Raw genomic sequence first — 14186 nt, forward strand, 5'->3', positions numbered from 1 at the left:
GATGATGGCAGTGTATACTTTCTCTTTTTAGGTTAACGATAATATTGTAACAAAATATGTCTCATAGAGTTCTATAAGAATTTTCCTCATGCTCACCTAATGTAAAACTTCATAAGCTTGGAACCACAATTACTGATTTTATGTCATAGAACTGTATGTGCCATTTTTATTGTGCAGTGAAAAAGTCAGCTTAAATAATATGCGGAATTCAGTTTTGTCCTTACTATGAAGCAATTTTTAGATTGTGACTGTGTATGTCATTTATGGTGATCTTTTTGTAATTACTCTTCAATGACACCACAACTACAAATAAGAGATAAACTGACACACCTATTTACATATTATCAACTAAGTTGTTTGTGTTCAAAAGTAAATGATAGGCAGTGTTGTTAATTAGCAATGTTTTACCCAACAGTTGGTACTTGAACAGGAAAAATTTCATTCATCTGCTTCTGTTTCTCATCTGACAATCTGAAATATGTCGAGAAGATAGTGAAATCAGAGGCACCAACAGTGCATTCACTTCACAAGTGAAGAAGACTGCTGGAATAAGACTGCTGGAAGAAGAATGAGCTAGTTGATAACTCTGTAGAGCTGGTAATAAATGTGCTGTACCAAACATGTGGTCGGTTGCTGCTAGTTGTCATCACACATTCCAAAAGATGTTGAGAAGGTAGTGAAATCAGAGGCACCAGCAATGCTTTCAACTCATGTGTCCATCAACTTGGTTGGTGAGTGAATGACTGACTGATAGAAGAAGAGGAATGAGCTAGTTGATAACTCTGTGGAGCTGATAATAAACATGCACAACAAACAATTGGTCAGCACCTGCTAGCTGTCATCACAGACTGCATGCAAATTTCAAATGATGTCATTAACACATTCACTGTCACCTCCATCTCATCAAGTCATGCATTACTGCTCATATTTGAAAATTTTAGAATTAGTTATCTATTTAAAAATTGTTAGTCCAATGAGAAAGTGATACTTACAATTTACTTTCATGATTGAATCATAATTGAACCCTCAGTGGGTAATTACCCCTCAGGGGCATGAAGGGTTCCGAGATTCTGTAAGCGACATGAATCCTGCATGTGCAACCCCTTATCTGTGTTTTGAAAATTCATCAATTTCAGTTGGTATGTAGATGTTTAGCAGCTTATAGTGGTGGCCACTGTGCCATGTTCAGTAACAAGAAACATCACTATTGTGCAGTGCCATATGTTGAAGCCATCTGTAACATTGTATGTGAGCTTGAACAGTGGTTCATTCATAGTGTGGTGGAACATAAAGACTGCTTGGATAGAGGAGATGAGCTGCTATCTTTTCACATAGGTTGTGAGCCAACCAGTTATTATTCTGTCATTTGTCTTTGATTGGGACGATGTATCAGTGTGAGAGTGGATCCATTATTGGATTATTGTTTTCCAACACATGGAAGTGTCTCAGCTGTTAGGCAGTAGATAAAAAAGTTGTGACAGTACTGTGGTGATAGTGAATTAGAGTACCTTATGTAGGTGTATGTATTGTATTTTTTTCCCCCATGTTCTGCCTGGTCATTCTCTCCTCTTTGCTAAACCGTACTGTAAGTAGCTGAGAGACTATATTTAGCATTGGTAATGTTGTCCTCTGTGTAGTGCTGTGCTTATTGTTAACCAAAAATGCTGCTAGTTAATTTTGACATATTTTATTCTTGCGAAAGATTTTTACACAATCTCAACCTTAAAGGTACTTCCATTCTGTTGCTTCTACATGACACAGAGATAGTCATTAGCACTTATGTGATGAATGCAAAATTTGTGCAAGTAAGTAATCTTGGTTCATTTTATTGTTTACTTTTGTTTAGAGACTACTAATTATAGATTTAGGTGTTGCATTTTCAGTATAATGCACTTATCAGTTTGGCTACTTTTATGAAATTCAGCTACCACCTGAGAATGAATAAGACCCAATATTAGTTGTGGGAAATAAGCAACGAACTAATGTTTTTTTTCACAATAAATAGCAATTGCATTAACCACCATGAAGAGTACATACGGGAAGTGTGACAAATAAAAAGGATGAACATTTAATATCAACTTAGAAAAAAGAAAAAAAGTTTGGATTCCAGTCAGTGTGCTATGTTCAGCAGAAAAATCATGAAAATTGGACACATGCTCACCCCTAGCTGCATACAAACTAATATCATTGTAGTACCACTAAAAGAGAAAGGGCAGTGGCTATATGTACAAAAGATTCAGAAATGTTAGCAGTCCACAGACTGTCCATCTCTCTCATATCTACACAACCTTGGTATCTTTTACCTGTTTTATTGCTTGATTCATTCAAAAAACCATCTCGTTGTCTTATTTTGTTGTATAGCTTTGCTTCTGCCTACAAACTAATCTCACAAAATGCCTGAAAACTCGAAAAGATAAATTTATACACCTAATTTTCTCTTCTTTTTTCACCCTTCCTTCTCCCACTCTTGTGGCATCTAATAAAATGGAAATTGCCTATATAGTAGTAACATGAACTAAATGATAACATATGATTGTGGTAGGAACCCAAATAAGAACAGGAATTTAGGAGGAAAAAGCAGATCAAAATTATTTGATTAAATTTTAAACTGGTGCTTCACAATTACCCCACTTTCTTTCTGACAAGTCTTAGGCTGCGTGTTTTTCTATTGACAAAAGAGATATTCACAAATAATGCACTATAAATCTACTCTAGAGAACAGTTTTTGAATTGAAGTTCTACAGCTACATTTAGTCTACCTCCACAGCTGAGTGGTCAGCATGGTTGCCTGCCATGCAGAGGACCCAGGTTTGATTCCCAGTACCACCAGGGATTTTTTTCTTTGGTAGGAGGACTGGTACAGGGTGTTCTTAGCCCCATGAGGCCAACTGAGGAGTTACTAGACCAATCAGTAGTGGTTTCAAGATCAAGAAGCCTGACAACGAACAGGAGAGTGGCATGCTGACTATTTGCCCCACTAACACTGCATCTAATGGCTCCATTGGCAGGTAAGTAATCTTGGTTCATTTTATTGTTTACTTTTGTTTAGACACATGGCAATTTACCATGCCCAATTGTCCCATTTAGGACCAGAATTCAGAACTTTAGTTTACTTTACAGCTACATTTTATAGTTTCTTTTTAATTTTATATATGAATACCTCATTCTTTGAAACTAATTTTGGTGTTGAAGCCTCATTTTCAAGTGCTCAATCTTGTTATCAGCCAAGCTGCTGTCAAACGGGAACCTGACATCATTACTAGTCAAAATTACACTAAAATTCATTTGGAACTGGTATAAACTGATCAAATGTGTATAAATTAAACCAGACCTACCCAAAGGACAAAAATGGAAGCATTGCACTCAATGGTATCATTAAGTCCTATTATAGCATAAATTCTACCTGAAAATCAAAATATTGCATGTGTGGCAGGACTGTATAATCTTTGGTCACTGTATACCGGTACCAAATTTCTGTTTAAGTTTAGTCTAATTGTGACCACTGATGCTGCCAGTTTCCAGATTGACAGTTTAGGTGAATACAAGAATAATCACTTAAGAATGGGACTGTGACCCTAAAACTATTCACAAATAATGAAATACAAATAAATAATATACATAACAATAAAAATCTAGCCATAGAATATCTATTTTAAAAAATGTTTCACCAGCTACAAACCCATAAATCAAATTTTTCTTCAAAAATAATGTAGAAGATATAAAATTGGCAATTTCATATCAATTGAAACAGACCTACCTCAAGAACAAAAGTGGAAGCATTGCACTCAATGCTATCATCAAATCCTATTCTGGCATAAATTCTGTCAGCAATTCGAAACATTGCATTTGCAGCCGGAACATAGCAACCTATCTGAAATATAAAAAGTGCATGATACCGGTAACTACAGTAATACAGTGATTAAAATATAAAATAACCAAGTCTTTAAACTAAGAAGTATTGTAATAGATTTTATCTATTCATTTCAAGAAACAAATAGTACATACATAAAGACCCTGCCAAAACTGAACAATGAGACAAACAGAATCCAAGTACACTAAGCAATGTATCACAAAAGGAAACAGTTTGTAAGAAGGAACACAAAAGAGAGCAGGAGGAGGAGGAGGAGGAAATGAGATCTGAGGGTGGGGAGACAGAACTGAATAATTTAAAGACATTGATGTGGAAGTACAATACATTACTCCAAAATATTCTTGAAAGTATAGATGTTTCAAGTATTACCAAATTAACTAGCATTTCAGTTCGTATGAGGCAATTTTAGAGAAGAAAACAGTTAATCAGAATTAAGAAGATACTTTCTCATGTGGCATACCAAATGCACACATTCCTGGAGGCTCACAACTCTTTTGTGAGTATGTGTGTGGCAAACTCAGGGTCCATGCCATTGCAGTATTTCTCCCTTTCTGTGCTGCAATTTTTCTCCAACTTTCTCTAACCTGCTACACCATAGCTTGCTCATAGGATACTGATTCTGACTTTCCCATTTTGTTCCCTTTATTTTACACCATATCTTTCAGTTAACTTATGTTTGGTCAGCACACAAGGGTTTGACCTCAGTCTTTTTCAAACTTTTTTACAGATTGTGTGGACTGTGCAAGGAAGGTTTCCCAATACACAGCATCATAGCCAGTCCACATGAGGAGATCATAAAGTACTGGACTATGCAGAGATCACACTATTGATGCCTGAGTTGTCACCTTCCCATGCATGCTGAGGAATAGGAGCCTGTCTATCAGGTGGCACTGGGCATTGGACATAATGTCATATAGCATTTTATCTGGCTGGGTGGCACACATGGGGAGCCCTTGTTTGGAGTGTGCGACATCATGGCAGATACTTGCCTCATGAAATGACCCAAGATATCATCTTGTAGCAAGGAGGGCCCATGTAGTCTCTTCAGACAGCTGTTGATTCACAGCCATTCATTATGACCCTAGGAACTTTCCCTCCTAGCTATTTTCAGACAGTTGGAGGTCCCTTCTCTCTGCCAAACCAATATTTTTTTTGGAGTATGTTGAAAACATATTTGGTGAACCCCCTTCTTTAGCAAATTGTGAAGTGGTTGCATTTTAATTAAGACAGTAAATACTACCCACTCCTGGGTGTCACTCTCTTGTAAAAAGTTTGGAAATGTACCTGTTACCATCACACACTGTGAGCACCTCAGCGTGGTACAAGGATTAATGTTTCACCAGGATCTAATGCAGCAGGAAGATGAAGAACTACACAAACACTTTGAGAAGTGAGGCATCCATTTCATACAATTTGTCTGTTGAGGACCACCAGACAAGGTAGACACCAGTGCATTAATTCTCACATTTGACAGAGTTGACTTCCAGAAAAAGTCAAAATCATATGTTACGAAGCAAAGTGAAGTCATATTTCCCACCTCTGATGCAGCATTTTAAATTCCAGCACTTTGGGCATACAGCTTTCACGTGTACAATGACCCAATCTGTGGAGATTGTGGCTGGCTATTTAAGGAAAATTCACCAGGGGTGCTACCATATGTCTGTGTGAATTGTTGGAATGACCACCCTCCTGAGCCCCAAAGTATGCTACCCTCTTTGAGGAACACAAAATCCAGTAAATGAACATCACAGATCACCCCTTGTATTTTGAAGTTAACAAAAATGTAAATGTTTGTATCTAGTCTCAATGGAATTGACCTCTGTCACTACAGTAACCAGGTTATCAGCAGTACCTGGTCTATTTACTCCTTCAACATTGACATCCTGCAGGTGTGCATGTATACCTGGCCATGGGAGTGACAGACCCTCCCCTCTCATGCTTCTTACAGCACCACCTCCAGGAACCACTCCACGCATCCGACTGGAGAAGCTGCAACCTCCTCCAGCATTCTACCAGTGACAGGGCTCCCTCTCAGGAACGCTTTCCCCAGAAATCGTCAGATAAGAGACCAAACATTATACAGCAGCTGAAGGAGCCATGGATGGCGTGTCCTGTGGCTGCTTATTCTTCTTCCTTTCCTACCTCCACAGCAGATAAGCCCTCATGAGAACTTTGACCACCAAAAGCTATGAAAGAGAATGGGAGACCTGGGGAGAAGACTACTCTGTTGGCCTCGCTGGCGGCAGACCCAGTGTGCTTTTGGACTCTGAGTCAATTTTCGTTGATGTTTTTCCAACCCCACTGGTTACAGACAGTGATCCTGGGGCATGATTTGTCTTCCTGGCCTCTTCATGCCTAACCAGGACACCGTCAACATGATAATTCAACAGAACTGCTGTGAAGGTGACATCTGCCAGAACTACAACAACTAATTTCCTCTTGTTCTGCAATCTGTGTAACTCTCCAAGAAACACACTTGATTGATGACCATTCTCCAACTGTTTGAGCTTACCCTGTGTTCTACGAGAACCTTACTGTCCCAAAGAGAGCATCTGGAGGAGTCTATACATTGGTTCCCACAGATGTCATCAGTGAGTAGATTTCTCTCCATACCACATTGGAAGCAATAGCTGCGCAAATAAAAACAGCCTCAGCAATCATCCTTTGTAACATTTATTTACCTCCAAGCAGAGCACTCACTAATCTTGTGGTGATCACCTAAATTCAACAGCTCTCATCTCCTTTTCTTCTACTGGCAATTTCAAAGTGCACTTCCCACTGTGGGGAAGTACTAGTTTGTTTGGTATGGGCCTTCACACACCCCCATGATGATAGGGAAAGCACATGCTCCCATCAAACATCCATTGCACTCAGTCATGAAATGGAGGCTTCAAAAGTAGAGCAAAGTGGTGTAGCACATTTCTTGGCAGCAGAAGTATGCGGGGAACAGTAAGTGGGCAATGAATGGCACACGTATAAGAAGAGCACTGCATATCCATTGTCAAAGTCAAGCTGTGGCACAAGCTATTCGAGGAAGTATGGATGTTGAATGCCACACTGCACTACTCAAACCATTGTCCAGAATGTGGAAGCCCTCATTATTGAAGAACAGTGAGTTAACCTGTCAGCCACAGTACCAGAGATCAGATGGTGCATTGGAATTATTATGGACACATTGTGCTCCCCATACATTTTTGCCAATTTTTGGTGAACTTCCATTCCCTGTACTCCTTCCACTGAAAGGAAGTGCACTGCATCCCTTAGCTCTTCTTCTGAAGCCTCCATTTCTCTGTTTTCAGCACGACTGATGCAGTGGATGGTTAATGTGTGCACATACACTACTCAGTTTGTCAATATGTGGGTGTGTATCCATGCCCTTCGAGAAGCAAGTTTGGGGCCTCAGCACTCTTATAAGGACCGTGCCTTCTCATTAGGCAATCAGAGGACATGTGTTCAATTTATGGTGCTGCCAGGAATTTTTTGTTGGTAGGAGGACTGGTCAGGGGTGCACTCAGCCTTGTGATGCTAGCTGAGAGTTACAGTCGAGGCAGAATAAGAAGGGCCCAGACAGCTCATAGCGCTGTTGTCTTCCAACAGTAAAGCATGAATGGCTGCAGATAAATTGAGTAGCCACCTACAGAGATGTAACAACACTGAGGCACTGCCATAGTGGAGTTTACAAAATCGCTTTATGTTATTGATTAAGGAAGGTTTGCGAAGCTGCCGCATCCAGCCCACTGCAACTGTCAGGGATCAGCTTACACTGATTCAACTATACCTGAGTGAAATAGCACCTCCAAGGTCTAGGAAGTTAATAATGACCAAGCGATAAGTGTACTAACCCCATGCACCTTGTAACATGCCCTTTTATTTATCCGCTCGTTCGGGATCTGAATAGCAGCCCAAATTTAGATAATTAATTAATGTGACCGTGTACCTAATGGGCTGGCAATCGGATTGGACTGCTCAGGGGATGTTTCATTCCGTATTGTCCTTCGCAAATACTGTAATAAGTACTGTTTGGTGGTAAGAAGGACACAACACAGTTTCACAAACAAGATCTATATTCTTAGCAAAGGCACAAAATAAGGAGACAGCCACTGCCTTCGTCAATACACTGTTAATGACGGCTAATCTCAGCACAGGTTTCTTTAGTTATTCTTAATCGTCACACGCAACCTCCAATCACTGTAATCCAAATAATGCCGGCGCGGTAGACGCGGAAGTTCAATAGCGGCACTTAATATCACTGAAATCACTCTGTAACTAAACTTTCTCACTTTCCCGTATAATACTAACACAAAGGGGTTAAACCGCGGCGATGGCCACTCCCTTTGTCGATAATTTGCATTAATTCAACTGCTGGCTTCTGCACAGCTCTGCCCGCCTCGCGGGAACCTACCACACCCTTACTTCAGCACATCTCAACTCTAACTGCTCTCCGCCCAGTTCTTCCCGCCTCGCGGGAATCTACCCAAGCCGCACTCGGCACTCCGGTGAACCCCCTCTAGCTCTCGCGACCTGACACACACTACTCGATAGTTGCCCTGTCGACCTGTGTGAGCGCAAACTTAGTAGTAAGGGCCTGCGGACCCCTTACATCCCCGCCCTCAAAAACTTCTTTTGAACCGCAGGCGAAAAAGAATCGGCAAGGGATTTAAAACATAGCTACATTTAAACAGAACATACAATACAAATAATTAATGAATTTACAATTTGCAAAATAGTCCTGGACTCCGGTAGTGGGCTGCCTCCACAACAATTTCTACAAAAGATTATTACATCACATAAATAGCATTGTCCAAGATTACAATTTTTCATCTCAACCAGCAATAGTCGTCTCTAGTCCAATATCGAATGACAACACACACAGCATATATACTCAAAAATTATTACCTAAACACAGAACATATGAATTATTACTACAACATATTTATTACAAGTTTTATATTCATCCTTAGATAATTTTTGATATGAAATATGCAACTCTAATTGTAATACATTACAAAACACAATATAAATAAACCTTCCCTCTTTTAAAAGTCCATTTTACAGCCAAATGTCCTAACCATGTCTTAGCAGGTTTACTCGGGTCCTGGTAGCCCTCACTCTTGACCGGACCTCACCTGGAGTGTCATTCGGTTTTTCGGTTCCTCCGCCTCTTCCTCGGTAATCAGACGAATGATTAAAATGAATCCTTGGGTCATTACTCCCTTCTCTGTTTCGATCATTAGCTTTATTGTGTTCCTGTGATCTAATAGACTCCAACTGCTCCAGTATCTTCATTAAGGCCCCTCTACCTTTGATTAGGCTCCTAGATACAGTTCCTTGCCTTTTTTGATTCAATCTTCTTTTTACCGCAGATACCATTACGTTGTCACTCAGGGGTTGTTCCAACATCTCGTTCCATTCCCACAAATGTTTGGCAAATTCTTCCGACGTTCCTTTCCAATTACTAAGTGGTCTGCATCGTAGTGGGTCCTCAAGTGCTGCACACTGACGACTTTTGGGCCAGCATTTCTTCAATAATCCTCCTCCAAACTGATCATAATTAGTAGTCCCTTTCTTCCTCTTGATTCCACAAGTGAAGTCCTCACCTTCGATTGCAACCCACTGGTCATCTTCTTCTCGCTGCACGGCTATAGCATTTCTCGGATTGACTGCCAATTGGTTTTGCTTATCTCCTATCCCCTCAACCACATCGTTGCATTGTTTCTGCATCTGCGTCACCTCGGTGATCTTTTCTCCCAATTCGGTTCTAGTTTCTTCAACATCGTCTTCTATCTTCTTTGTTAACTTTCCTTCCGTCTTCTCCACGTCTCCTTGGACCTGGTTTATATTTGTCTGTAGCTTATTTTCTCTCTTGTCGACGTTCATCTTCAGTCGTTTCGGTAACTCCTGTATTTCCTTCCTCAGATTACATTCCATCTCTGTGTACGATGTTCTGATTTCTCGTACTATAGTTTCTTGTAAATCTTCCTTTAGTGATTTGTAACTTTCTTGTGAATAGTCCTCTAATGATTTGAGCATTCTTTCTTGACCTTTTAGCAACTCTACTAACATCGACCGTATATCGGCATCCTCTGAAACTGGCCTAGCTCTCATTGTTTGTCCCGGTGTCTCGGGATAATTAGTTGAATGTGCTGATGGGCTTCCTAATGACAGTCCACAACCACTAATTCCTGAATCATCTCTGTCTTCCTGTCCTATCCCTTTCCTCTCAACTACTGCCTCACAGACCTGCTTATCTTCAGAAGCCATGTTTGGTTTATTTTTAATGCCCAGGCAAGTAATACAAAATAACCTCCAATAACCCAAAACACTCCTAATTACCATGAAACTAATCAAACAGTACCTGCATTTTTTTCAGTTAACTCCCAAAATGATACAACATGCATGAGTACTGAACATAACAGCCCTCAAAAACCTAAATTTCCAGTAACAATTTCCACATATACAATTTATATAAAAAAAATGTTTTAAACAAGATAATCACAACACTCACAAAATCTATAAATGCAAATTCATCAAAACATTACCATTTATTCAGTGCAGTGTGCATACGTAAGCATGCTATACTTCAGAGTATGTTTCGCAACTTTTCTGAAATTATTGCATTTGAGCACTTTTCCTAATGTAAATATCAGTTAAAAACTGTTTATTTATCGCGAAGACTGCACACTGCAATTTACTGTTATGTTAAACCGTCGTCTTCACTCACCAACCGACGTTACCGCGAGTCGCGATGTTTTCACGTTTCAGATGGGCGTGGCTGTGCCGCCGCTGGAGCTCGCGTGAAGTTGAAGATCAGCTGCAAGGCGACGTAGTTCCCCGTCGGCCGCTCCGTGGCGCTGTAGTCGGGCGTAGTTCGTAGTTCGGCCGCTAGATGCCGGAACTGCGCTCGTTGTCTCGAAGTTGCGTCGCTCCGTGGCGCTGTAGGCGGGCGTAGTTTGTAGTTCGGCCGCTAGATGCCGGGACTGCGCTCGTTGTCTTGAAGTTGCGTCGCTCGCCGTGGTGTTGTGTGAAATCACCTCGCGGATCGAAGCTCTTTGGTGCAACTGCTACGCGGCTGCGTGACGTCATTCACTAATTGCGTCGCCACAATACATTATCGTCAGCATACCAGTTTATGGGTCCACACAAAACTGTCCGATTTTCACTGTTCAAAAGGCAATTTCGGTCAACATTTTACCACAAAACACCTTTCTAACAACTTGTATGACGAAATCTTGGCTCGTCTCACTATTTTACTGTTCACACGTGTCTTTCTTTAGCGTCCACTTTTCACCGTTTTTCGCGCGGATTTTCGCATTTGCACTTTACAACACAGTTTATTGACGCTATTGTTTTATTTAATATGGCAAGAAAACCAGTTTTGTCACAATCGTACGATATTATTACTTCGTATTGTTCAAAAAATGCACTGTTCCTTATCGCGATTTTAACGTTCATGCACTGTCCCGATTCCACATTGCAAAATTAGTTTTCTGGCGTTAAACAAGGTAAATTACCTATTGTTCATTACGACTCGTCCGAAAATTGCACTTGTCCTTTCACGGTAAGCCAAGGTTGTAACAGATCCTTTTATTTATCCGCTCGTTCGGGATCTGAATAGCAGCCCAAATTTAGATAATTAATTAATGTGACCGTGTACCTAATGGGCTGGCAATCGGATTGGACTGCTCAGGGGATGTTACATTCCGTATTGTCCTTCGCAAATACTGTAATAAGTACTGTTTGGTGGTAAGAAGGACACAACACAGTTTCACAAACAAGATCTATATTCTTAGCAAAGGCACAAAATAAGGAGACAGCCACTGCCTTCGTCAATACACTGTTAATGACGGCTAATCTCAGCACAGGTTTCTTTAGTTATTCTTAATCGTCACACGCAACCTCCAATCACTGTAATCCAAATAATGCCGGCGCGGTAGACGCGGAAGTTCAATAGCGGCACTTAATATCACTGAAATCACTCTGTAACTAAACTTTCTCACTTTCCCGTATAATACTAACACAAAGGGGTTAAACCGCGGCGATGGCCACTCCCTTTGTCGATAATTTGCATTAATTCAACTGCTGGCTTCTGCACAGCTCTGCCCGCCTCGCGGGAACCTACCACACCCTTACTTCAGCACATCTCAACTCTAACTGCTCTCCGCCCAGTTCTTCCCGCCTCGCGGGAATCTACCCAAGCCGCACTCGGCACTCCGGTGAACCCCCTCTAGCTCTCGCGACCTGACACACACTACTCGATAGTTGCCCTGTCGACCTGTGTGAGCGCAAACTTAGTAGTAAGGGCCTGCGGACCCCTTACAACCTCCACACTGCATCCGAGTGATGTCTCTGGAAGCTGCATAATGCATCCGAATGATGTAACAGCAGCATGTTGGCAATGAATGGCCCATAGGGGCCAGTATGCACAGCTGGATGTGTTTTAGACTCTTAGAAAATATTCTGAGCTCAAATGTAATGAGGTATTGTGAACTGAATGATCTTCTCCACGTACTGCCGTCTGTCTTCTGATGCAGCCGATGCAACCTGTCATGAATTCCTTCCATTTACCAAGCTCATCATCTCAGAGTAAAATTTGGATACAACATCTGAAATTATTTGAATATAATAGAGGGAAACATTCCACATGGGAAAAATATATCTAAAAACAAAGATGATGTGACTTACCAAACGAAAGTGCTGGCAGGTCGATAGACACACAAACAAACACAAACATACACACAAAATTCAAGCTTTCACAACAAACGGTTGCTTCATCAGGAAAGAGGGAAGGAGAGGGAAAGACAAAAGGATGTGGGTTTTAAGGGAGAGGGTAAGGAGTCATTCCAATCCCGGGAGCAGAAAGACTTACCTTAGGGGGAAAAAAGAACAGGTATACACTCGCACACACACACACACACACACACACACACACACACACACACACACACACACACACACACACACATATCCATCCGCACATACACAGACACAAGCAGACATTTGTAAAGGCAAAGAGTTTGGGCAGAGATGTCAGTCGAGGTGGAAGTACAGAGGCAAAGATGTTGTTGAAAGACAGGTGAGGTATAAGCGGCGGCAAATTGAAATTAGCGGAGATTGAGGCCTGGCGGATAACGAGAAGAGAGGATATACTGAAGGGCAAGTTCCCATCTCCGGAGTTCTGACAGATTGGTGTTAGTGGGAAGTATCCAGATAACCCGGACGGTGTAACACTGTGCCAAGATGTGCTGGCCGTGCACCAAGGCATGTTTAGCCACAGGGTGATCCTCATTACCAACAAACACTGTCTGCCTGTGTCCATTCATGTGAATGGACAGTTTGTTGCTGGTCATTCCCACATAGAAAGCTTCACAGTGTAGGCAGGTCAGTTGGTAAATCACATGGGTGCTTTCACATGTGGCTCTGCCTTTGATCGTGTACACCTTCCGGGTTACAGGACTGGAGTAGGTGATGGTGGGAGGGTGCATGGGACAGGTTTTACACCGGGGGCGGTTACAAGGGTAGGAGCCAGAGGGTAGGGAAGGTGGTTTGGGGATTTCATAGGGATGAACTTACAGGTTACGAAGGTTAGGTGGACGGCGGAAAGACACTCTTGGTGGAGTGGGAGGATTTCATGAAGGATGGATCTCATTTCAGGGCAGGATTTGAGGAAGTCGTATCCCTGCTGGAGAGCCACAATCAGAGTCTGATCCAGTCCCGGAAAGTATTCTGTCACAAGTGGGGCGCGAGTGTATACCTGTCCTTTTTTCCCCCTAAGGTAAGTCTTTCCGCTCCTGGGATTGGAATGACTCCTTACCCTCTCCCTTAAAACCCACATTCTTTCGTCTTTCTCTCTCCTTCCCTCTTTCCTGATGAAGCAACCGTTTGTTGCGAAAGCTTGAATTTTGTGTGTTGTTTGTGTTTGTTTGTGTGTCTATCGACCTGCCAGCATCTTCAATTATTTGTTAGATAGATTCAAATTTCTGTCTTCCCTTACAGTTTTTGCCCTCTATAGCCAGCTCAACAACCATGGAAATTATTCCTTTGCTTCTTAATATGTCCCTTACTATCCTGTTCTTTCTTCTTGTCAATGTCTTCCATGTGTTACACTCCTCATTGATTTTGCAGAGAACCTCTCATTTCTTATCTTATGAGTCCAACTAATTTTCAGCATGCTTCTATAGTACTACATCTCAGACACTTAGATTCCCTCTTTTTCAATTTTCTCATAGTCCACTGCTCACTTCCATATAATTCTGCTCTCCAAATGTACATTCTCAGAAATTTCTCCCTAAAATTAACACTGTTGTTTGATACTGGT

The 14186-nt window shown here is 41.3% G+C and overlaps 1 protein-coding gene across 1 annotated transcript in view; it reads right to left on the bottom strand.

Moving 5' to 3' along the window:
- The window catches only part of LOC126191820 (mutS protein homolog 4-like), a 317523-nt gene that overhangs the window by 92151 nt on the left and 211186 nt on the right, over nucleotides 1–14186 (bottom strand). Inside the window, exon 14 of the mRNA XM_049932555.1 lies at nucleotides 3758–3871. Coding sequence (XP_049788512.1) covers nucleotides 3758–3871 — 114 coding nt within the window. The remainder of the gene's footprint in view (nucleotides 1–3757; nucleotides 3872–14186) is intronic.

This window comes from Schistocerca nitens, chromosome 1 (assembly GCF_023898315.1).
Source record: "Schistocerca nitens isolate TAMUIC-IGC-003100 chromosome 1, iqSchNite1.1, whole genome shotgun sequence".
NCBI lineage: Eukaryota > Metazoa > Arthropoda > Insecta > Orthoptera > Acrididae > Schistocerca > Schistocerca nitens.